Source organism: Triticum aestivum, chromosome 3D (genome assembly GCF_018294505.1).
Source record: "Triticum aestivum cultivar Chinese Spring chromosome 3D, IWGSC CS RefSeq v2.1, whole genome shotgun sequence".
Classification (NCBI taxonomy): domain Eukaryota; kingdom Viridiplantae; phylum Streptophyta; class Magnoliopsida; order Poales; family Poaceae; genus Triticum; species Triticum aestivum.
This window is the reverse complement of record NC_057802.1, coordinates 516,838,495-516,863,957: the sequence shown is the minus strand read 5'-3', so window position 1 is coordinate 516,863,957 and position 25,463 is coordinate 516,838,495. Positions and strand designations below refer to the sequence as shown.

Below are 25,463 nucleotides of genomic sequence, written 5' to 3'. Positions count from 1 at the left end.
GACGCAGGGCTTCGCCTAAGCACCGCTACGATATTATCGAGGTGTAATATGGTGGAGGGAGGCACCGCACACGGCTAAGAGATCAATGATCAATTGTTGTGTCTATGGGGTGCCCCCCTGCCCCCGTATATAAAGGAGCAAGGGGGAGGCCGCCGGCCAAGGAGGAGGGCGCGCCAAGGGGGGAGTCCTACTCCCACCGGGAGTAGGACTCCTCCTTTCCTTGTTGGAATAGGAGAAGGGAAGGGAGAAGGAGAAAGAAGGAAGGGGGCGCCCCCCTCCCTAGTCCAATTCGGACTAGTCCATGGGGAGGGGTGCGGCCACCCTTTGGGGCCTTTCTCTCCTTTCCCGTATGGCCCATTATGGCCCAATACGAATTCCCGTAACTCTCAGGTACTCCGAAAAATACCCGAATCACTCGGAACCTTTCCGAAGTCCGAATATAGTCGTCCAATATATCGATCTTTACGTCTCGGCCATTTCGAGACTCCTCGTCATGTCCCCGATCTCATCCGGGACTTCGAACTCCTTCGGTACATCAAAACACATAAACTCATAATATAACCGTCATCGTAACGTTAAGCGTGCGGACCCTACGGGTTCGAGAACTATGTAGACATGACCGAGACACCTCTCCGGTCAATAACCAATAGCGGAACCTGGATGCTCATATTGGCTCCCACATATTCTACGAAGATCTTTATCGGTCAGACCGCATAACAACATACGTTGTTCCCTTTGTCATCGGTATGTTACTTGCGCGAGATTCGATCGTCGGTATCTCAGTACCTAGTTCAATCTCGTTACCGGCAAGTCTCTTTACTCATTCCGTAATACATCATCCCGCAACTAACTCATTAGTTACAATGCTTGCAAGGCTTATAGTGATGTGTATTACTGAGTGGGCCCAGAGATACCTCTCCGACAATCGGAGTGACAAATCCTAATCTCGAAATACGTCAACCCAACAAGTACCTTTGGAGACACCTGTAGAGCACCTTTATAATCACCCAGTTACGTTGTGACGTTTGGTAGCACACAAAGTGTTCCTCCGGTAAACGGGAGTTGCATAATCTCATAGTCATAGGAACATGTATAAGTCATGAAGAAAGCAATAGCAACATACTAAACGATCGAGTGCTAAGCTAACGGAATGGGTCAAGTCAATCACATCATTCTCCTAATGATGTGATCTAGTTAATCAAATGACAACTCATGTCTATGGCCAGGAAACATAACCATCTTTGATCAACGAGCTAGTCAAGTAGAGGCATACTAGTGACACTCTGTTTGTCTATGTATTCACACATGTATCATGTTTCCGGTTAATACAATTCTAGCATGAATAATAAACATTTATCATGATATAAGAAAATAAATAATAACTTTATTATTGCCTCTAGGGCATATTTCCTTCATCATCATCACCAGATTCCAAAGTAACTTCAAGGGTTAAAACGCCAGTCCTAGGAAAAGTCACAAACTCCTTCAAACTCCTCACAACAATACCAGGAATAACCTGACAAAAAACATCAAGCTATCAGAAACAGAACAAAAATTCAAAACTATAAATAGAAGAGATAATAAAAATAAATAAATAAACAGAAACAAAGAAAAAACAGTGGAAAAAAAATCTGACCATATGATGACCATTAACATTCATGGAATCAATCCTGTGAACAAAAGGACAACAGGGTATGTAGACATCATTAAAGAGTTGACACCTCATGAAATACATCTGCTGATAATTAAGAAAAATACCATGGGTGTAATAACAACTCCCAACAAGTTCCATCTCGGAGTCGCTCAAACCATCAAGAGCTACAAAATATAATTACACAGGCTCAAGGGAACAAAAAATCATCATGTGCAATAAAACAAGCTAAAAACTTCCTTAAAAATAAACCTTACCAACAGACGGTAAAGGAGACAACGCATCTCCACGACCAACACGATAAAAATCAATACCAATCCATGTTCCATAATGTTCAAGCCTAATGGTCATTATATCACGAGGACGAACACCATAATCACTGACCAATCGTTCCCAGGAAGGACCATGGAATTTGCTCCTCAACCGACCATGACTAAATAGGACACCATACAAATAACCCTCATTGCACTGAAAAGCAAGATCAGTATCTTCGTCACCCCTCCTTATGGCTAAAGCCCTACACTCCTCGATGTAACGAGCAAGATGAACTCTAACACTGCACGGAACATACTGCACAACAAATCAAAACAAGGATCATAATCAAAACCTAAACAGCATGAGCAGCACCAAAAGAAATAAGCGTGTGTGCCAAAAATTGCACAATTATAAAATGATATTCTTACAACACGCCTCCAACAACGCCGATCCAGGACCACACTGAACCCATCTACAGAAGAATCAACAGAAGAACACGGGCCACCAGGCATACGGCAAAAAGGACAAGCCATAACTGCAAGGAACACAATGATTATCAAGAACTAATCCCACAAAACCCAGTTGAAACTTGACATCTGATAGTGTTGGTAGTCCCCACCCGTAACTACCCCATAAATCTCCATATCCCGGAAATATAATGGGAACAAAAAGAGAAATGAAAAAGGGAAATAGGGAACCCACGAAGGTAACCGGCTGGGAACGGCGATCACGCGAACGGGGAAGCACGGTCGACGCTAAAGAAGGACCACCGTAAGAGCAGGCAACAAGCGCGGCGGCCGGGACAGGGACCGCCGTAACCACGCGACAAGAGCGGCGGCTGCGACGGGCGGAGACGACGGCAAAGAAAGAACAGTGCTCCACGACGGTTCGCCCACACCAGAGAGAAATAGATCAAAAGGTTTTATAAAACATTAAAAGTATAAGGACTAAAGTGAAAAAAGGAAAAACCAGAAAGGAAAACCAGAAACCGGAAAACACGGGAAACGCCGTGCGCGCGCCAAGTGTCGCGCGCGGAGCGCCTCGGAAAAGTCTCCCGACCGCTCCGCGCGTGACACTTAGCGCGCGGGGAGCACTCCCCGACTAATCGTTGAGAGGAGCGCTCCTCAATTAGTGATTTCGACGAAAAAGGTTCCTTAAACACGGCTAGTATGGGCTAGAAATATTGGCCCAAAACCATGGGCCTGTTCAACTTTAAATATACAGCAAAGACAAGTGTGGACCGGGGGGATACCGTAAGTCAGAACCTAAAGCAGGTCAAGGAAGGAAAAACAGGTCCAAAGCCCACGCGCGGCACCCTCTTCCAAAACCACGAGCTAAACGGCGGCGAGGGCACGAGCCAACGGCGACGAGAAAGCTACACAACCCGGCGGTTATCCCACGCCCCACCCCCACCCCGCCCCGCCGTCCCGCATTCGCTCCCATCCCCGCGCCACCCGCCGCCTTCTCCCCGACCGAATCCGAGCGCCTCCTCGGCTTCTCGCCTCCTTTAATCCTCTCCCCACGCGAAACCGTGGGCGCTCTCGTCTCCCTCTGCTCCTCGCTCCTCCACCCCGTGGCACCCGGCCCTCCAAAACCCTAGCCGTCGCCGCCACTTTCTCGATCTAATGCTGTGACCTCCCGATACCGTCCCTGCCTCCTCGCGTCGCGATGGAAGGCCCCGTCCCTGCCCCCTCCTCCTCCGCCGCGCCCGCCGTCGCTAGGGTTCCGGCCGCCGCGCCCTCCGCTGCCGCGGCCCCGCAGCCTCTCGCCGCGCAGCAGGCGCCTGCCGCCGCGGTCGCGGGAGCCGCGGCGGGGTGCCGCAGGCAGGTGTTCTCCGTGGAGCTCCGGCCCGGGGAGACCACCATCGTGTCGTGGAAGAAGCTGCTGAAGGAGGCTGGGCACGCGGCGGCCGCACCTTCGCAGCCGCTGGCAGTGGTACCGGCGGAGCCTGCAGTTGCTGCACAACCGGGCCCGCCTGCTGCGGTAAGCAGTACTACTCTTGCTTTGGGTGTTGTCTGTCTGTCGATTGATTTGGGCGTGACAGTTTGCTGCTCAGGTTTGCATCTGCGATTAGATGCATAATTGCATCTATGTGCTCGTTTTCTCTGACCAAATAGTTGCAAGGGCGTTGCACTAGAAGCAAACTGTGCCATATTTCAGTAGTTCAGTGTCATTTCCTGCCGTCTTTGTAATTCATGTAGCTGGTTATGCCACAGCCTTGTCATTCTCACATACATTGCTCTTCGCCAAGCATTTTGTTTTCACATAGTGTATGCTGAACATTTGAGGAGTGCTCTGTGTGTTTAACATCGAGTTTATTATACTATTCAAATCAGGCACCCCCTGCAGAAAATGACGCAGAGGATCCAGCGCAGCCAAATCGGTTTAATGCCGTTATCGAGAAAATTGAGCGCCTTTACATGGTAACGAATGATGACATTATTTTACTCCATATTGCCCATGCACTGAGTTCTGACTCTATTCAAATTGCCAGGGTAAACATAGCAGCGATGAAGAAGATCTTGATGATGTACCGGACGACGATCAATATGACACTGATGATTCTTTTATTGATGATGCTGAATTGGTCGGTTTCTCAATTCTACTTAGCCCTATCTTTTGTTGATGATTCTTTTCTGATCTCATTGATGTGCCCTGCACTAATAAACTTCTACTTGCTGTGTATATTGTTGTGTAATCATGCAGAGATGATATAATATTGCTAATATAACCACTCTTTGCTTACTGACGATGTCGATCCCATTCTCATCTTCACCGTCATTGTGCACTCTGTTTTTACTATCTGTTGTACCTGCCTGAACTCTTGGTTTAGTGCTAGGATGAAAGCAAAATAATTTTTATTAGTTTGATTTGACAACGCCATGGCCCTTTCGGCATTGCAGTACTAGTTCATTCTTTGTATAGTGTATACATATAATGCAACTTGTATGTCTTGAAACGATTGCACTGAATATTCACAGCATATTAGATAATTCTTTGTCTAATTACTTACACCGACTCAGTTTACCTCATGGTAGGCAGGCTTATAGAATTTATCCTAGTAGGTTGACATGTTGAAACATTTTTTCTGCATTGCTAATTCATTATATGCATCGAGAAAGAATTGTCACTGATTGGTGATAGCTTTTCATGTTTCTTATGCTTGCAGGATGAATATTTTGAAGTTGATAATTTGACGACTAAGCACACTGGTTTTTTTGTTAACAAAGGGACATTGGAACAGATGTAAGGTTCCTCAATATTTTTTTGTTATTATTTAATAGAAAATTCACGCCGTCGCTTCTTCTGTTAGCTGGTAGAGTACATCCATGCCATCATAATGGATGTCTGTTTTTTTAGTATGATATCTTGCTGGATGGCATGGGGGCCACCTGTTTGATTGCAACAACATTTCACCATTTAGTCTAGTATACAATGTCTATTTAGCCCACTGTTTGATTTATCACAAAATACTTTGGCTGCAATCGCTAGTGCCTTTTCTTTAGCTATTAACTATACAATCTTGTGCTGTCTGAAATAAGGGCACAGCATGTTGCAACTGTGGCATCTAAGGATGAGCTTATAATAATTAAAGGTACTGATCAAACTTGATGCAAAGCATGATTGTGTCGGTTACAGCCCTAGCTGGAACAACACAAACAACGGATGAAAGAACGGGGTAATAATATGGGGGCAATTTTCATATGTAGCAGCATGGATGTTCTGAGCCAGTTTTATTGAATCAGCAGATCAGATTGGCAGCAACACAATTTTACTTATGCACATGCATTACATATATGTTAGCATGGATGTTACATCAACCATCTTTTGCAGTGAACCTGGTACATCAGCAAATGTCGCGCCAAAGAAAAGGAGAAGCAAAGACCAGTCAGCTGATCATATTGAAAATAATCAGGGTGCTACAGGTGATTATTTGAAGCCTGGGAAAGCAAGCGGTCTGAAAAAAGTAGCTACTGGCAATGGTGAATATTACCATGAAGGCAGCAGAGTGGTGAAGACTAAACCCAGCGCAACCGGAGTCCTAAAAAGGAGATCGACTGATTTTGCCGCAGGTGTTGATTCTACAAAACGTACAAAGATATCTAGTAAGGATGTGTCATATTCCTCTTCAAAAGAGCTAAAAGACCTAGAAAAGTATAAAGCTCCGGCATTCCAGCCTACTGATTTTGGTAATAAGTCAACAACCAGTGAGACACATGGCTACGCTTCAGCGTGCAGGGATAAAGATCCTTCAACACAACTTGATTTTCAACAAAAACAGACTTACAATGGGGAAAATGAAGATCCGACCAGCAAAATATATCGCAAAGATATAGCTGGAACGAACGACTTCTCTAGCATGGATGTGTCTGGTGCTGCCTATCCTACACAAGCAATGGTAATAATTATATCCCATTTACTGTTCTACAGAACACATTTGCATAATAAAATACTCCCTCCGTTCACATTATAAGATGTTGTAACTTTTTCCTGATTCGGATGTATATAGACGCATTTTAGTGTGTTGGTTCATTCATTTCAGTTTGTATGTAGTCCATATTGAAATATCCAAAGCATCTTATATTTGTGAATGGAGGGAGTAAGTAATAACCATCAAACTGGGTTTGGATGCATGCTAAGTCACAATTTGTTTTGATTTTTCAGCACCTGACCACTGGCAGGGAGAGTGCAGGTACCAAACCTAAAGGCACTAGGCTTGAGCGAGCCATTCGGGATCTCCAAAAGATTGCTGCTAATTGTGAGTATTATATCAGCCCCCTTGAATATCTCTGTAGACTGTAGTTGCGCCGGAAGTAACTGTAGATACTTGAAATTTTCCTTGCAGACAAATCGCCAGCTATTGATATTAGTGAGGCTGACCCAAATGTTCAGGCATCAGCTCAAAGACGCTTGCCTCCAGAAGTAAAGCAAAAGCTTGCCAAGGTTGCAAGGCTATCGGTATGTAGCAGCACCACCAGTTTTTCTTGTGATTCAAATGCATCTGAAATTCTGAATTATGAATGTTCGTATTCCATGTGATTTCTTATTTATGTACATTCTTGACTAGTAAAGTTCAGAAAAAAATGTTAACCTTATATCTTTTAGAAAATTAATGCTTATAATCAGAATATATGTACAGACACATGTGTCATACTGCCTTTCATTCTATGAACTTACATTTTACAGGGTGTCTTATACTAGTGGTAATTGTTTATATTTTTTGTGATACCATAATTAATTATGTCAGTAAGAATTAGTGTGGCAGTAGTTCATTTGTACTAATTGATCTTCCATTTTGCAAATAAAACTTACAACACTTGGTAAACTATGCAAACACCTTTTGATTTCTCACTTCAGTGAACTTTAAAGCTGTATTGCTTGAATTTGAATGGTATAGTATCGCTAGCTGTTTGTAATATTGTTGTTTGCAGACAAATCATGGAAAGGTACAAGAAAATGAGTTGATGGATCGGCTCATGGGCATAGTTGGACACCTTGTTGTGCGTAGGACACTGAAGGTGAGTTGTGGTCTTATATGGAAGTAAGTAGCCATGTCGTTGGCGCTTGGCTCCTGAATTTTTAGTAGATGTGTTGCTTTGTTCTGAAACATGTCTTTTGTATATGCCAAATTGGAAAAAGGAAACATGTTACTTGCTTTGTCATGATCTCCAGTAAGTAATGTAAACCATCATTTCTATAGAAATATAATAGCCAAAAAGATCACAGGGTAATTATGTTATGGAGGAGCTTTTTGGGGTGTAATATTTTATTGTTTTCAAATGATCTATAATGTAAATAGTTTTTTATGTGTTAGTCTTTACTCTTTAGTAGTCAAAGTTACAAGAATTTGACTTAACACAACTTAAAACATCATGTCTATTAGAACATAGGTAGTAGATGCCAATTGGTAGTATGTTTCAGTTTAGTACATTCTCATCAAATTAAAGAAAGTATAATTAAGAAGTGAAAAAAGCCTTTTCAATACTTCGTTGACGTTGTGAAAGTTTGTTAGAAATGAACAATAAATTGGCTACAGAATTTCCTTTCAGAATTCAAACACTACAACTACCACCACCATGAGTAACAAATCTACTGTCTGGATGCGCCGCAGTAAAAACAAAATGAGATGTTGCTAGCGAGAATATCTTATTTTTCATTAGTCTGTAGTTTCTAAATCATGCTTATGTTGGTATTCTATGTGGTGAACTGATCCTGTAAGTGACCGTGGCACAGTCATCCTTTGTGCATCGCTTATTTCCATCTCTAACTCATGTTACTTATGAACAGAGAAACATGAAGGAATTGGTAAAATCAGGACTCTCTGCTAAACAAGAGAAGGCTGATAGGTTGCAGCAAGTAAAAATGGAGATCAATGAAATGGTCAAAGCAAGTATGGCTGCCAAGGCCAAGGTAAAGATATATCTCATTATGTAATAAGTATGAAACTTCCATTATCTTCCTGATGTTAGCTTTCGTGTTTGTTACTTTTGATGTTAGATGCTCTTTTTACTTGTATGTGCTGCCAGGTCAATGAACAACAAGATGGCTCAGCTGATGATTTTCAGACCGTCACTGACGAAAGAAGAGATTTGAAAGGAAAGTCTGCAATGAATAGTGCACTGGAGGACAGAATATGTGATCTGTATGATCTGTATGTTGAGGTATAAATCTGTAATCTTATCAAATTTTGGTGTTTGGACAAACTGCACTGTTGATGATCATTTTTGTTTATTTACAAGGATGCAAGAGGGGGGTTAGTACCGAGGTTACCTGTTTAGAGCCTATATAGTCAACTCTCAGTAGAAGGTTCCCTCGGAACAATTATCATTTATTTCAAGCTATTCCGGATCTTTCTATATCTTAAAAAAATCCGCAAAGTAACAGTAGGATGAAAAAATAAAAGGAAGTGTAGTCATGCTCTATTAGGTTTGCCTCCCCCCCCCCCCCGATCCTATGGTGTCGCTGTCACGTGCCTCCCACTGAACATATATGCTCTTGGGCTCAGCTATGATTTACCACACATGAAAAGGCATAATGTCTCCTCTCTCCCATTTTTCCATAAGGCATAATGTCTCTACTCTCCCATTTTCTCATTTACGTCCTCGCTCTGCTTTTAACTCTGCAGTAATGAAATCTCTCCCCCTATCTCCCTCTCTTATCGTAACCCTTGCTCTGCTCCACCGTAAGGTTGAAGCAGACACAAATATTATTCTTACTAATTCAATATGGAAATAAACAAGAACTTTTGGACATACATAATACTGTCCAGTTCGGACATACATAATACTGTCCAGTTATCCATTAGGGAATAATTGAGATTTTTTTTGTGACAACTTCTTTTGGTTCTTATTTATTTTGTAGTACCATTTAATAGCGAAACACGTAAAAGTGGGTTCAGTGAGATTCTAGTCAGGATGTAAGTGGCGTTGGGTCCCACTAGTCCCACATATGCCACCCACCAAAAAAAGATCAAACGGCGCTTGTGGACGTCCAGAAAAAATAAATGGCACAAATGGACAGCCCAGAAAAGCCCGTAAGGCCAACGGCGGACCACAACACTCGACGCGCACCGCCACCGCCACCGCGTTCGCCATGCCCTAGGCGCCGTCACTGCTGCTTCCCCATTCCATCCCTTCCTTCCATGTCGCCGCCGTGACATTTGGGGGGGGGGGGGGGGGGGGTACTATCTCTGCAATCCTGCCGATACTGTCTTCAGCTCCGGCGGTGGCGACGTCGGCTTTGACGGCAGGCACAGCTGGGGACGGCGGATGAGGCCTTCGCGGCCTATGGGATATGGGATCGGTGGATGCCGTAGTAGTAGGCGGTGAGGATTGATGCAGATTCAGGTTGCAGCAACTTGAGAACTGAATGATATGGAGCAAGGTTCAGACTTCAGACACCTCATTGCATGCCATTCCCTTCTAGGTAGTAGATGAAAGGTTCAGACTTCAGACACCTCATCGCATGCCATTCCCTTCTAGGTAGTAGATGAAAGGTTCAGACTTCAGACACCTCATCGCATGCCATTCCCTTCTAGGTAGTAGATGAAAGGTTCAGACTTCAGACACCTCATTGATGCAGATTCGCCACTCTCCATTACATCTTTGATAGCCAGAATCATCTCCTTTGTAGCTATGATAATCTAAGTTGTAGATAAATGTTGAATCTAGAGATTTAGAGTTGCCAATTTCCTGTACTATCTTTGCTCTGTACTGAATGATCGGAGGGGTACTAGTTAGGCCTGTACTAGTGGCACGGTACTGTAGTACTCCTATATCAGTGTCAGTTTGCTTTGTAAATATGTGGTACTCCCTCCGTCCCATAATATAAGAATGTTTTGGACACTAGTGTAGTGTCAAAAACGTTCTTATATTATGGGACGGCGGGAGTACTATGTGGACACCACAATGGACACCACATACGCCACAAAAAAATTAATTGGACGATGACATAGTCCCACATAAGAAGTGGTGGTCAGAGCGGGCAAGTCCCACAATGTCCAGCGAGCTGTCCATTTACATCCTGAGATTCTAGCTTCATTCCTCGTAGTTTAGTTTAGTTGACAAATGTCTCCTTGCGTGCTTGTCAGGGTATGGATGAAGACAAGGGTCCTCAAAGCAGGAAACTATATGTTGAGGTATTATTAGCCCTGAGCTCCTGAACCTTTAATTTTTTTCTTCATTTTGTATGTACTATGTAGAGATTTTAGTCTCGGCCCTCAGTTTTTCACCATCACTCAAAACTTGTTCAGAAAATTTTGTCACCCCTCTCTTGTATAAATATTATTTCCTCTAAATAAAAAATGCTGTTGGGGCCTCCCCTCAGTTTCTTCAGTTGAGAAAATTGTCACTGCTCGTCAGCATTTGTGAGTTTTCTTGTAGTGCTTTCATTTGGGAAGAGCAAGGCCAAATTGCTGTTATATTTGGTGTAGCAAATAAATTTGTCAGCCAAAAGAAATAGTATAACTTAGGTAAATGTGTAGTGTCCATTCTGCTTGTTATTTCAGTTTGCATCATGAGGTATCATTGGTCTTATATTATTCCAAAATTGTCAAAGAATGCCTGTAAATGCTTTTACAATAGGCAGTTTTCAGCTGTATACTCTGTCAATATTTATGTGGATTGTGGTCTGTGATTTGCCAAGGGGTTTTCAATATAGGTTTTGAGTAACAGAGTGAGGCTCTGCTTTTCAAGGAGCTTTGTTATGGGTGCCCAATTTATCTCATGAGCATCTGCATTTATCTTTAGTATGCTTATATGATACTATTTTCTTGGGACCAGCTTGCAGAATTATGGCCACAAGGTTACATGGATAAATTTGGAATCAAAGATGCCATATCTAGATCAAAGGAGCGAAAGGGAACATTACACAACCAACAGAAGGTCATCATTGTACATGTCCTTTTTCCGTATTTACTCTAAATATTCATGGTTAGAGTTAAAAGCTACTCCCTCCATCCCATAATATAAGAGAGCGTTTTTGACACTACACTAGTGTAAAAAACGCTCTTATATTATGGGACGGAGGGAGTAAATCAGATGCAGCATAATGATGAGCACATATGGGTTGAAACTTGAAAACATCCCATGATAGTGTGAAACCTGTTGTCTTACGAATTGTCGTATTGCAATTATCAGTTGCTATTTTGCTGGAGAACTCGTTTGCGTAATGTAGCCTTGTATCTACTCTTCAAAGTAGAGTAAACTGCACAAGATGAAGCTTACTAGTTTTGCTGTTATTTTCAATTAAACCAGGTTCTGAATGAGGAGAGACTGAAGCGGAAAAGGCTGGCTGCGGCAGCGAAACTGCCAGATAGCTACCCTGTTGTAACACAAAGCACAGCGGCCATGCAAGTGGCACATCCATCCATGTCCAACCCCGTTACAACATACCCTGTGACTGACTATGGACAGAACCAGGTCCCGAAAAGTCTTGAAAGGGTTCGCGAAACGAGCTCAAGTGCAATAGCTGATGAGAGCAGCAAAAATGCTGGTGACATGAAGAAGAAGAAAAGGAAGTCGGATCCTGATGTTGTCGATACACAAGCCAACATTGTTACCATGCCCACCGTGCTTGGTCTCCCTTTCTATGACCAACAACCAAGCTGATTATTTCGCTGTGACATCAGATAACTTTATTTCTGCTCGTAAACTTTTGGGGGGTGGTGTGAGAAAATATCCCTGTAGAGAGAGCATGCCATTTTGTAATCTCTCCCGGTTAACAGAGTTCGGTTCGACCCCCTTTATATCGGTCGTAACTTGTAAAGCATGAGTTTTATCTGTTACCGTTGAGATGTAAATTCAGATTGGGAATGTGGTAGAATTGCCCTTGTGTATTTCGAAGCCAGTCCGAGACAACCCCCAGGGAACAGCGCACAGATTTGATTTCCAGCCCCATAAACATGGGCAAACTGGGGAGCAAAGAGGCACTGGTTTGCTCCAGGTTCCATGATATAGCAATCAAATGGGTTCGTCCACTTGCTTTCAAACAAGAACCGAATTCTCTTTTATGTTTGTTAATCGATCTAGTAGCTTATTACTCCTGCTAAACTAAATACGGATTTTTGGGTCAAAATCTTAGTGTATTGTAAAATCCCAACCTAATTTGAAATTCAATCCTTATATGGGCAGGAAAAGCTGTTAGATTTTGAAATATAGAACAAGGGGAAAATGCATTTTGTATTATTTTAGTCCACATCCATCTTGGACTATATATGTTCATATCCATGTAACCATTGGCTGGACTTACAACTGCTGAACTAAGTTGTGTTCAAGTTATCCGATAATTGGATGTTGAGATTAATCCTGGAAATGTGAAGAAGTTCATTAGTGAACAATACAATAGGCGAAATATACTTAAATGAAAATTCTATCATTATGGAAATACCAAATTGTGGAGGAGATGGCGTGGAGGGGCGAGGGATGACCCTCCCGGTCGCTCACTACTCGACCCATAGGTGGCGTCTAGGGGTGGATTAACAAGCTACCCGGCTCATTTAGCTTATAACAAGCAAAAGCCTTCTCGGCTCGCCTCATTTGAAGTTCGTTAAGCTTGTAAGCGTTGTTAACATGCATTACACAAACATCTAATAGGCGTCCAACTTCTTGAATAATTTTTCGCCACAAAAATCAAATGCTAGATTATGGAAGGAACCATTCCGTGGCATGTTCAGCACATTCTTCACCATGTCCATGCATCTAGGAGCTCGATGTTGCTGCAGGTGCTCGCTCGTTGCGCCTAGGCATAGAGGTTGGAGATGGGGAGAAAAGGGGATGAGAGATGGTCGGCGGTTGTCGACGAACCATGCACAGCCGAAGGCGACTACAGTGATGCCCTTAGGCGGTGGCGGTCGAAATCCTAGCCGTTCCGTCGTCGCTTCTTCCTTCCCCATATTGCTTTGGATGCCAAGTTGTGGCCTATGGAACTGGAGCGCGGCTGTGATTTTTACGAAGGGAGACAGTTACAACAGGTGGATGTGCGCTAATTGTTACATGGAATGAATTGCCAGACTGCCATAAAACGTTGTCACTTAAGATAAGAATATAGCATGTCACTATGTGTTGGCATCGCTTATGCCAGATACATCCATTTGAGGGATAAACTTGGGACAAACTTTCTCGGACGGAGGGAGTACATGTTAACAACCATTTGCAACGTCAAGCAGTTCACAAAGATGCTTTTTTTTGTTTTGGTTTTGCATGGGCACAGAGATAATTACTTGAGGAAGAACGGTCAGAAGTCCACAGTACTGTGAATGTATTCGTAGCTCTCGCTTGTATCTTTCTTGTAGCTTCACTTGTAAATCAGGTTGACTCAAAAAATTGCAAACAAGAAGGTGTGCTGCAACATCTCCATGCTTTTTCCAGTAATTTTGTTGGTTCAGGCCAATCTGTTAACAGTCAATCTGTCACGTCCAGCCAAGCAAATTTTTGTCCATATCAATTAACACCCGAACTTTTTAACCAAAGAGACAGCTTGAGATGGGATGCCTCCAACTCTAATTTGTTGGTACGAAACGATGGAAGGAAAAACTTTACTGCCTTCCCAAATTTGTTTACGAAAATACCACTGTAAAGCACTTGATACGGAGGGAGAGCGTAGAACCACCAACGAATGGATACATTACATGCACCTTGAAAAGATAACTTGTCCACGTCACGGATCCGGGTGCTCTGTAGAAAGTAGCCGTTGATAATTCCAGGCAGGAAATTAAAGCTTACCACAAGTTACAGGACTGCTAATCTGTACGTAGAAAGAAACACAGGCGCGCGAACAGATTTAGAAGAAAACACATCTGGCGCCCGGTGATGAATTCATAGTCAAGAATAGAAAGGCAATACTCCTGGGACTTTAAAAGGAGATGCTAGGCGCCAAGTTTGTCACCAGGCATTGCCGGATCATCTACCGTCAGCCCTCCTCTCCGACGCTTTCTGTTCAGGTTGCAAATTTTCTTCTCATTATCTTTCGTTGGGTAGTGGATAGTGGTGTAGTAGTGACAATTTCGGTTGGATTTGATGCAGGATCCTCGTTTCTGGGTCGAAACTTTTGTAGATGGCTGACAAACAGAACAACAAGGGGAAGGAGAAGATGCGCTGCTCGGACTCGCTGTCCGACGATTCAGATTCAGTACGGCCCTGCAAGAGGCCCCGGCGGCCGGCTCCAGAGACCACCCCGGAGCAGCCGGTATGATCCTGTCGAATTCTCGCTTGTAGGATCGATTCTGTTGGTAGAAAGGCCGTATGCGATTTATCTTCTGCGTTGCAATTCTGTGCTAGCGGATTCTAGGGCTATTTTTTCTGTGATGTTTCTTGAGATGGTTTCTTGTTCTGGGTAATTTCTGCCTTAAATTTTTTTTTTGTCTCGAAGAACTCCAGATCTTATGGATTTCTGATAGATTTTATCAGTCAACTCCGTGGACTGAAAAAAGGGCTTGCCCTGAATTTTCATCCAATCCCTGAACTAGTTGACATTATGGGGCAAAACAACTCACAAAACCAATAGACAAAAATCTCGTGTGCTCCAACTCTGGCATGGCAGTCTTTTTTAGATTGCAGCAGAGAGAACCTGATCTGATCTTTTTTTTTTCCGAATGGAACCTGATCTGATCTGTACAACTATCTAACACTCCTAAATTTGGCAGAGCGCACAAGGTTCCCTGAAAATCAGGGATCGTAAGGGATGGCAGCATGGTATCATCATCGACGGAAACAGAAACTGGAAGTGCAAGTACTGCCCCATGGTTGGGCGCAGCGGCGGCGTCACCAGCCTCAAGCATCATGTTGCTGGTGGCAGCACCAGGGTAAGGGCCTGCCCATCTGCTCCTAAACATGTCTCCAAGGAGGTGAAACGTTGGTTGGACAGTAGAAGGCGGAAACCAAAGTGGACTGCACGAAAAGGGACTGTTGTGCAGCCGGCAATGGCCACAACCACTGACCCCAAGAACCCTGTACCCAGCAATTCGACACAAGGTTCTGATGAAAACAGTGCATTCCCCTCCCCAGCATCATTCATGACACCTCTTGTGGACATGATGCTTGCTGCCGCGGAGGTGCTGAGGGCGGAGGAGGAGCAGGCCAAGGACTCTGAAAAGAAGCCATGAAGAAGCAGGAAGATTGGTGGAGGTGTAAAAAAAAAATGTTATCTTAACCTCTGCGAGTTCAAATCTTATTTTAAGTACTTGTTAATGTAACTTGAGGATGCTTCATACAGTATTTTCCTCTTGGGAGAATGCTGTCAGTCTTAAGAAAAGTTGCATTACCATTTAGAACGCCTCATGTTTCAACTCTATACGATGATATGATGCCGAGACGTTCTCGTTGAATGCTAAAAGTTGCACGTCTCCGCGTCATTTCTCTCATGATCTCTCCTCTGCCTGTCTCAATCTACTGGCGCATATCTGATAATGTGAATGTACACGCCGCTATAAGAATGGATTATAGATCTGTAAGTGCGTACTTCGGTGACATTGACATTGACTTAGCCGATTCATAAGCATGTTATGGGCCATGGACTATATATATGCTACACAAAGTTAATAACTTATCTAGCCCCAAATGTAGAAGACTGCCATGCCATAGTTGGAGGCAGAGTGAGTGGAAAGTTCAACATAAAGCTTTTGGCTATTTGGTCTGTATGATTTCAGGCAACTAGTATAGTTACCCTGTAACTAGTGAATCATGGTAAGACTAATTTTACGATATAGAGTTGGAAGGTAAATTTTAGCATAAATCTCGAAATCTCTATAGTTCTTTCAGAAAATGAAGGAGGTTTACCCAAAACAATTTAGTCCTACTGGAAGTGTTTTAGCTGTTAAAAGCAAACAAATTATGGAAACCATCAGCTAGTTATTATTACATATCTAATCATACCTATGTTGTCTCTTTATGCTAAACTATTTTCAAATTTTTTGGAAACCTGTAATGTGTTTTTCTAATTGGGTGCACAGGTTGCATAGAAACCATGGGTGCACAGGAGGATATGTTCTCAGTTGCCAACTTGTCATGGCCGAGGGAGTATCCTGTGCACAGTAGTTCTTGTGCAACTGGTGCACCCTACAGTATAGATCTATATAATAAAAGTTTCGGAAAATGATCATATAGACATAATGTTCATCTATAATGTTAAAATATTTCAGTTACAAATTCAACTCACAACGTGAGAAACAAAAAAAAAGCCCAATCATGCTACAGATGGTAGTTTAATCAAATTGGGCTATGAACTGTGCAATTAACACTACCACAACCAAATTTGTCATTTATGTTTCTCAAGCCTTGAGTTGAACTTCTAACTGAATTGTTTCTTAGAACTTTTAGTATTGACTTTTATGTTCTGATGCATCGGCTGTACAAGAGCTCTTGGTGCACAGAATACATTCTCTGCCATGACCAGCTCTTGGAGAGTATCCTATCCGCCTAGAATTTTTGTACAACCGGTGTATCAAAGGCCAAAAACACATATCAAAAGTTCACAAAAAAACTGAAAAAAATCGAGTACATACACGCTGGATACATTTAACATGGTATACAATTTCACTACAAAGTTCAATTCACAATTCAAGAAACAAAAATAAGAAATAAAGATGTGGTGGTGTTGATGGCCCTAATTTACAACTGATTTTGAATAAACAATTGTTCATAGGATGATCTGTCTTTTTGCTTCTAGTTGTAAATTAAATTCATATTAAAATTTTGTGACACAGTAGACGTATGTTCTATCTGTACACTGACTTCATACCCTCAACCTCGCATGGACTACTATCTAATGTACAAAAAGGCTGCAACTCCACCCAAAGGGAATCAGCATTAGGTTTCATGGTCTTGGCCCAGGATTAAACGAGTTGCTCTCTTGAGAAATAGGTGGCCTGCAAGAAGCTTCAGGTTTTTCAAGTTGCCAACCACCTAAAATTTGTCAGTGAAGAGGCACCCGCAGAGAGCTCAAAAGCGTTTCAGGTATGAAACCCGGGGATGGCCTCAAATTTTGAAGATGCAAGTTATTTGGAGGTCCAAAAGAATACAACGGGCAATTGTTTTATGTGTGTCCACACACTATGAATCAAAATACTACCAGTACTGACTTTTTTTGGTTCTACATGGTCTTTCCCACAATCAAATCGAATGTGTGGCCCCGTCCAAAACAATATTGCACCTCCGACCCTTAGGAGTTAGGCGGTACTACCATTGAGGCCTCAAGGTAGTAGTAGCGTATGTATGCGTGTGTGTTGGGGGGGGGGGGCATTTGTATTGGCTTTTTTGGAGTCACGCCATCTTAGATGGTGCTGAGATGAGATGTCATCATCTGGTTCACTAACTGACAGTTGGCGTCATGGTTTAGGATATTTTTAGATGAAAGGTGCTTGCCCGACTTTAAATAAGTGAAGTCCTTCGGTTCGATATCAAACAAACTGTTGGCCAGCCAGCCAAATGAAGTGTCAAACAAAAGTAAAGCAATACAAGGCTAAACAACCAAGGAAAATAAAACCAGGTAGGTGGGAGAGAGGAGGCCAACCACTAACACATCAATACTTTGTAGGGGTTCCCATGGTATGTCCTAGTCCGCGACCGGAGCCTGTCGAAGTATGCGTGCCAACGAACAAAACCATTCTAGGATTCATTGGAAACATTGCCACCTCAGGTGGTTAGCTATTGTTTGTGAAAGAAATTGGTTGTGTTCCCGAACCCAACTTATATTATTTTTATTGTGTTTCTTTTCTTTTAGTTTCTTTGATGTTCTTGTATTTGTTCTCATAAATAACAACACCATGAAGTGAGTTGATGTTTGGGAACACACAACGGATTGGTTTGGCAAAAGAAAAAAGATAACCACCTTAGCTAGCAATTTATTGACATGAAAAATACTCCCCTAACATAGTTCGAATATTATTTTCCTAGTATATTCATGTATAACGTAACAATCAAAGGTGTATGTAGAGACAAAGTCAATGTCCAAAACGACATGTATCTATGAATAGGCATGCAATTATTTAGTTCATTTGACTGAACTAGCTAGGATTAGATGGTACGCTAACAAAGGAGTATATATGTTATTCCCATCAATTTTTCACTATTATTTTAAACATTCCACCAGGTATTAAAAAGTTTTTTTTTGTGAGGAGGGTGCCCAGAGTAACTTCACACATCACAAGACACTAGTAGGATATAAATGAGGCATGGTCTATGTTAATCATCTCCCCAGAAGTCACATAATCTCCATATGAAATCATTTGAAAAATCGTAATGCCCTTTTGTTAACTAAATCAGAGTGGCTAATCTCTAAGAGAGTGACTTATTCGATATCAAGCAATGGGACACGTTAAGATAAATATTTAGAAGGGTGTTCATCTCACAAAGCTAACACAAGACTTACCTCATCCTGGAATCACGGTTGCATAAAATGGATGAAGGTGCTCTAGCCCCGATTGCTCCTGTAGATATGGCATGTAAATGTCATAATTTTGCCATGGTAATCTAACTACTGAGTTGTATCGTTTCTTTCATTTTTCAAAGCATGTTTTTACAGATGCTTTTGGGATCTACTAAGTAGCTAGGTACATGATCTATCATGATTGATCTTGTGTTTTAGGCCATGTAGTCACGCATCATGACCCATCTTCTTCGTTAGATTTACACAAAGATGAAAAGCGAGGATGTTGACATATATATATATATATATATGTGGTGGCATGTGATCGCGTCATCATTAAGGCCACGACGGGAATGATTTTCAATGCATGATCTTGAGAATGTTGTAGGAACGGTTAATTACGTACCTCATGTGTCATGCTTGACCTTCCAGTATTGAGTCAATCTAATTGGGCGTCATGATCCATTTTTGTCATTAGCTTTATGCTATGGAGATTTACTTAAGGCCCACCGTAGCTCTAGTGAGCAATGATTGTACAATAACTTAGACATGTGCATAGCAATGAGAGCCGAGGGTGTTGTCATCTACAGATCTGGTAGCCTGAAATCACCTCCTGTTAAAATCACGAGGAGACATCTTCTCAATGGATGATTTTGCTAACGATTATAGGATTTGCTAAGAAGGTACCTTATATGTCGTGCCTTCTCTCTCGGATTGGGGGAAATCCAGTCGAGCGTCGTGATCCATCTTTGCCGCGAGATCTACACCATGGGCATCCATCGAGGCCCGCCATAGATCTGAAGAGCAGCGATGGCGAGAAGTGGCGTGTGTTGAGGGTATTTTGATCTATCTAGATCTGGTGGCTTCTGTCGTAGCTTCTTGCGATCTAAAAGCTAAAACTAGGAGGAATGGATCAAGGCTTTCAGTTGGCAACAAATTGAGAATGAGCGGTAGGAGGAGGTCAGATGGTGAGGCGAGCTCCCAGCCATAGGTATGGTGCCTAATGGTGGGAAGGTATGGTGTCAACAAAGAAGTAGAGACCATACAGAGGACTAGAATTGCTATAGATAATGGAGAATTGTGTGAGAGGGGCGGCGGCGGAGGCGGAGGCGGAGGCGGAGGCGGAGGAGGGGAGTGGGAGGGATGGGTGGGGATTTAGGGTTAGGTAGGCTTAAATACTAGACATGTTGGATATTTTAGGAAAGTGTGTGCATTTTTTGCTAGATAGCCCCTTTAATAATCTAAATTTCCTAGAAATATTAGTTTCATAGGAAAGGATAGACTTACTAAAAAATACCAGAAGATTTTTCAAGAAGCTACACTAAAGTCTTGAATACTTGATATCCCTTATAGAGTCATGAAGAAGGATATGAGATGCAGATTGACGGTAAGAGATATCTCATGCAAAAAGCCATCTCAAATTAAAATCTTACAAGTATTACTCTCACCTTTATCTACACAAGTCACTTAGTCTTGTCTTAAGTCAATTTTTTTTTAAGTTTAACGGTTCTGAAAACCGTTAGTAGTCCCGATAGTGTGCTGCTCAGGGCTAGGAGTGCCAGAGGGGATCACACACGGGGAGTTTACCCAGGTTCGGGCCCTCATCGTGGAGGTAGTACACTACTCCTACTTTGGATTTGATTGATGGATGAAAATGCCTCGTATGAGGGGCTTACAATGTATGTGGTGATAATGCTATAGTTACTATGATGATGATGTTGGGTGGCTCGAACTACCCCTGGCCTCACCTTATAAAGGGGGATGAGGCCTAGGTTTACCCAGTTGGCTAACCAACCTTAGAGTCCAAATCAGACGGGGGGTGCTTCTTGATTTGCAAGCTATGATGAGAACCTTCCGGAAGGAGGACCTCTCGCAGGACAAGGGGCCATGGCCACGCCTTGGCCTGCTAGGCCCTGAGGTCGGGCCAGTGCCCGACTTCCTAGTTATCGGGACCAGCGGTGCATAAACTCGTCAGTACCCTCAGTAGGGTGGCGAACGTGGACGGAAGTACCAAAGATCACACGAGGAAGTTACCCAGGTTCGAGCCTCCGGGAGGAGTAACATCCTATGTCCTGCATTGTGTTTGTATTCATGGTGGAGTACCTCGTGCGAGGTTACAATGGAGATGGAGTATGGACTACCGAGAGTACGGTTCTACGGATGTAGATGGGAATGGCTACCCCTGCCCCCTCCTTATATAGATGACAGGGGCTACGATTTTATAAGAAATCGATCTGATCTAAGCCGCCGCCACCTTGGCTTGCTCGCCAAGATGATCCCTCGCCGACTATCCGGGCTCCGAGGTTCCCTCATGTGATCAGGTCTTTGCCTATCTTCATGGGCCCCGAGATGGGTCTTTGCCTATCTTCATGGGCGCCAGACTGGGCCGGCCCAGGCATGGGGAAGGCCATTGCCTTGTTTTATTCCTGTTTTTTACATTTTATTTGTACTTTCAAATATTTTAATCATATATATTAGAAACCTTAATTTACATACATTTTTTAAAAATGTTAATCATACATTTTAAAAATATTAAATGTGTATAGAAAAATATTTCCGATGTATATGAAAAAATGTATACTATAAAAAATGTACACTGTGTATGGAAAAAATGACATAAATAAGTTTTTAAAAACCCGTGGTTGGATGGTTAGAGGGACAGTGGTACTCCCAACCCATCAGGGTTCAAGTCCTGGTGCTAGCATTATTCCTGGATTTATTTCAGGATTTCCGGTGATGCGCTTTCACTGAAAGGAGACGTTCCCGTCGATGACGAGGCGCCGACGTTGATTTCGTAAATCCCAAAATGATATGCCGGCTCAGTCTCTCGACGGTGTCTATAGGGGCAGTGTGCATGTGTGTATTCATAAAGGGTGAGTGTATACGTCGTATGTATGAGCGCTTACACCTCAAAAAAATGTAGGAGCGCTTCCGTCTGTACTGTGTTCAATTTTTTTTTTCAAACATATTATTCATGTGTTTTCATTTATCAACATTTATGTATAATGTTTCTGATGTATACAAAAAATTACAATGTGTATTAAAAAATTAAACATCCAAAAGTATGTGTTAAAAAATTATAATGTGTATTAAAAAGTCAAACATCCATATATATATATATATATATATATATATATATATATATATATATATATATATAATGTATATTTTTTCATACGCATTGTACATTTCTGTTATACCAAAAATATACAATGTGTATGAAAACAATAAAATCAAAACGTTTATGTGAAAAAAAAATTATGTATTAATTTTTTTAAATGTATACCAAAAGTATAATATGTGTATATGAAAACAATAAAAATCAAAACGTTTATGTGAACAAAAATATTTATGTATTTGGAAAATGCTAAACACTATTAAAAATGCTGTTTCCATCTACAAAAATGTAAAATGCGTAACAAAAAATGTAGACATGTGTTGCGACAGACTAAAAGTCCAAATAAAAAAGGAAACCAGAAAATCGGAGATAAATAGTGCAAAAAGAAGCAAAAAAAGATAAAGATCAAAGAAACCATAGGAAAAAAAAGGAAAAGCCATCTATGAAAAAAGAGAAAGAAACGATGAAATCGGGTGAAAAAAGGAAAACTAAAGTTATAGCGAAGTAAACAAATAAAAACCAGTGAAAAACTAAAAGACCGAAGAAAAAGGAAAGAAAATGACAAAAAAAAGGAAAAACCCAAAGAAAACTTACAGCTAGCAAACCTAACACGAGCGACTAATGGGCAGCGAACCTAACGCGCTGTACTGGAAGCGAGAGCGGCCCCCATCTCATGTGAAGCAGATATAGCTCTTGTGTTGACGAAGACCTCTCCTGCTTAAACTCCAGGGGCAGCGGTATGTCTCGCTTATAATGAGATCTAGTGTGTTCTCACCTTAGGCGCCTCCCTAAACGGGCCGGCCATGCGCGCGAGAGGCCACTTCCTTGTTTTTTTACTCTTTTTTAATTTATTTCTTTTACTTTCGTTAACACTTGCAAATACTCTAGTTAAATATTTTTTAAAAGTAAGTACATCAAACATTTTTAAAATGTGAACCAAGCATTCGAAAAATGTTAAATGTGTGTAAAGAAAATGTTTCTCACATATATGAAAAGTTTATATTAAAAAATATACAATATGTATAAGAAATCTGATCTTGTATTTAAAAATGTTAAATTGTTAAAAAAGTATTTAAAAATATTAATGAAGCATTTGAAAAATGTTAAATGTCTACAGAAAAATGTTGAAGATGTATAAACAAATCTAAAATTTATTGGAAAAATGTTATTCAAGCATTTGAAAATGTTAAAATGTGTATAGAAAAATGCTGTCCATGTATTCCAAAAATGTTAATCAAGCATTAAAAAATGTCAAATGTGTGTAAATATAATGGTTCTCATGTAGTTTACGAAAAATTAATCCAGCATTTGGAAAAAGACTATTTAAATAATATTTGAAAAATCGTAATCAAGCATTTAGAAAATAATAAACGTGTATAGAAAAAGTTGACCATGTATTAAAATGAATATTTTGTATTTGAAAAATGTAAATCAAGCATTTGAAAATGATAAAATGTGTATAAAAATGTTGACCATGTATTAAAGAAAATTTAATCTTGGAAAATGCTTAAAATATGTATAAAAATGTTAATCTTGCAGTTGAAAATGTTTATCAAGCATTTGAAAAATATTTAAAATGTGTATAGAAAATGTTGAACATGTACTAAATAAATTTTCATCTTGTATTTGCAAAATGGTAATAAAGCATATTAATAATATTAAATATGTGTTTAGAAAATGTTGACAATTTATTAAATAGGAAAATGTTCTTGACTTATACGAGTAAGGTAGAATTAAAACGAAATGAAACAAAGTAATTTTTTTTAAAATAATGAGAACCGGTAAAGAAATAAAAGAAACCAAAGAAAAAAGGAAATGAAAAAGGAAACCGAAGAAACAAGTGCAAACAGAATGGAACAGTGAAAACCTATAAGAAAGAAAATAAAGGCAAAAAACCCATGGAAAATCAAGAAAGAAAGAAAAAATTGTAGAAAAAGGAAGAAAAATGAGAAAGAAAAGAAAAATGTATGAAAACTATGAAAGAAACAAAAGAGAAACCAAAGAAAAATGAATGAAAAACAAAGTATAACGATGAAAAAAAGGAAACCCGAGAAGAAATAAGAACAACAAACAAAAACAAAAGAAAAAAGAACAAAGAACAAAAAAAAATCTGAATGAACACATCAACGAAGTGCGGACGAACAAACGAAACGGTTAACAACCTATTGGGCCGGCCCATACACGCGTGTTGTGGAGGAAAGATTCAACGAGAGAGATGGTAGCCTCGTTATAAGCAAGACATAGCATTCACGCTCAAGTAGTGCACCTAACCATCATAACATGTTTTAGAAGTATTAAAAAAATACAAGATTTCCCAAGGATATAAGTACAATCCTCTATAACACCAAGCTCCCTAGTTTTAAAGAGTCCACATTCAATTGAGGTCTCCAATTAGAATTGAGTCACCTGATTTTGACCGGGCCAACAATTTTTCAAAGCTCTCTTATTCAATTCTTTTCTACTATACGACATACTTCCTAATTTTTAAGGCCTCATAATTAATTAAGGTATTCAATTTAGAATTGGGTCAATCGATTTTGACCGGGTCAACACTTTTTCAGGCTCTTCCATTCAATTCTTTTAATTCACTATGTTCCCTAATTTTAAAGCTCTTTCACTCAATTGAGATATTTAATTTTGGATTTCGTTTATGATTTGGATGGGGCCAAAATTTTCCAATATTCCAAATTATAAGGGGTATTACTTTTATATAAAGTCAAATATCTTTAACTTTGACCAAGTTTAGAGCAAAAATATCGACATCCACAATGTGAAACAAAAAAGTATGAAAATTCATTTCATGATGATTTTAAAAATACCAATTTGATACTACGGATTTTGATATATTTCTCTACAAATTTGATCAAACTTAAAAGGTTTGACTTTTCAAAAAAGCAACACACCTTATATTTTGAAATAGAGTGATTATTTTTTGAGGAAACCTAACAACATCAACGGCGCAGCAAAGCGCGCCAAACCCTCCTAGTACATATGTATTATTGTATAAAATTGTAGACCCAAATTCAAATACTTCAATAAAGATAAATCACGATGTGAATAATAACTAATGCATGGTTTCTTTACCATCAATGAATTTCTCATTTTTTGTTCCTCATACTGTGCTTCAAATCGCATTTGAAAATTATAGTATGATAGATTATTGTTACTATTACAACATAATTTGTTTCAGCGACCGACCTCTGTTGGGATGGTTAGGAGGACATTGGTATCCTCAGCCCACCAGGGTTCAAATCCTAAACTTGACACTAGTGCTCGCATTTTTCTGGATTTATTTCAGACTTTCCGGCGATGTGCGTTTAGTGGGAGGAGGCGTTCCCATCAACTATGAAGGCGTCTATGACGACTTTGTCAATCTCAAGATGATTTGCTGGCTTATTCCCTTGAGGGTGTTCATAGAGGTAAGGTGCACGTGCATGCGTTTAGAGGAGTGAGTGTATATGCATATTTATAAGCGTCCGCGTCTGCGTTGTGTTAAAAAAACCATATTTTGTTTCAAAAAAATTCATTTTCCAATATTCCTTAATATGCTTGTTTAAAACCGGGTGCACCAGCACCAAA

General features: G+C 40.8%; 2 protein-coding genes and 1 long non-coding RNA gene across 4 annotated transcripts; 2 read left to right on the top strand and 1 right to left on the bottom strand.

Moving 5' to 3' along the window:
* Positions 1-1,946: 1,946 nt before the first annotated feature.
* Positions 1,947-19,893, bottom strand: LOC123080131 (uncharacterized). The gene is made up of 5 exons (XR_006438237.1): positions 19,454-19,893; positions 19,173-19,379; positions 18,770-18,827; positions 2,335-2,441; positions 1,947-2,221 (listed from the first exon to the last, which is right to left on the bottom strand). It is a non-coding gene; the product is annotated as an uncharacterized lncRNA (long non-coding RNA).
* LOC123080129 (ubinuclein-1) lies at positions 3,202-12,221 on the top strand. Of its 2 annotated transcripts, XM_044503018.1 has the most exons (14): positions 3,202-3,889; positions 4,243-4,329; positions 4,401-4,493; positions 5,076-5,152; positions 5,741-6,012; positions 6,139-6,305; positions 6,572-6,665; positions 6,753-6,865; positions 7,339-7,425; positions 8,195-8,317; positions 8,434-8,568; positions 10,497-10,544; positions 11,188-11,289; positions 11,662-12,221. In XM_044503018.1, the coding sequence occupies exons 1-14, from the start codon at positions 3,575-3,577 to the stop codon at positions 12,013-12,015; spliced, it is 2,067 nt and encodes a 688-aa protein (XP_044358953.1). In that variant the 5' UTR covers positions 3,202-3,574; the 3' UTR covers positions 12,016-12,221. The 2 variants fall into 2 exon arrangements, with proteins under 2 accessions (XP_044358953.1, XP_044358952.1); XM_044503017.1 differs by having other exon boundaries at positions 3,203-3,889; positions 5,741-6,305.
* Positions 14,213-15,841, top strand: LOC123080130 (uncharacterized). The gene is made up of 2 exons (XM_044503019.1): positions 14,213-14,590; positions 15,048-15,841. Exons 1-2 carry the CDS (start codon positions 14,459-14,461, stop codon positions 15,504-15,506), a joined length of 591 nt encoding a protein of 196 aa, XP_044358954.1. The 5' UTR covers positions 14,213-14,458; the 3' UTR covers positions 15,507-15,841.
* Positions 19,894-25,463: the final 5,570 nt, after the last annotated feature.

Bases quoted from the DNA above. Each gene is read 5' to 3' on its own strand.
- LOC123080129 (XM_044503017.1), top strand. From the start codon at position 3,575: ATGGAAGGCCCCGTCCCTGCCCCCTCCTCCTCCGCCGCGCCCGCCGTC. The intron at 5,153-5,740 runs GTAAGGTTCCTC...CATCTTTTGCAG, and splicing joins AAAGGGACATTGGAACAGAT to TGAACCTGGTACATCAGCAA. The intron at 7,426-8,194 runs GTGAGTTGTGGT...ACTTATGAACAG, and splicing joins TTGTGCGTAGGACACTGAAG to AGAAACATGAAGGAATTGGT.
- LOC123080130 (XM_044503019.1), top strand. From the start codon at position 14,459: ATGGCTGACAAACAGAACAACAAGGGGAAGGAGAAGATGCGCTGCTCG. The intron at 14,591-15,047 runs GTATGATCCTGT...TAAATTTGGCAG, and splicing joins AGACCACCCCGGAGCAGCCG to AGCGCACAAGGTTCCCTGAA.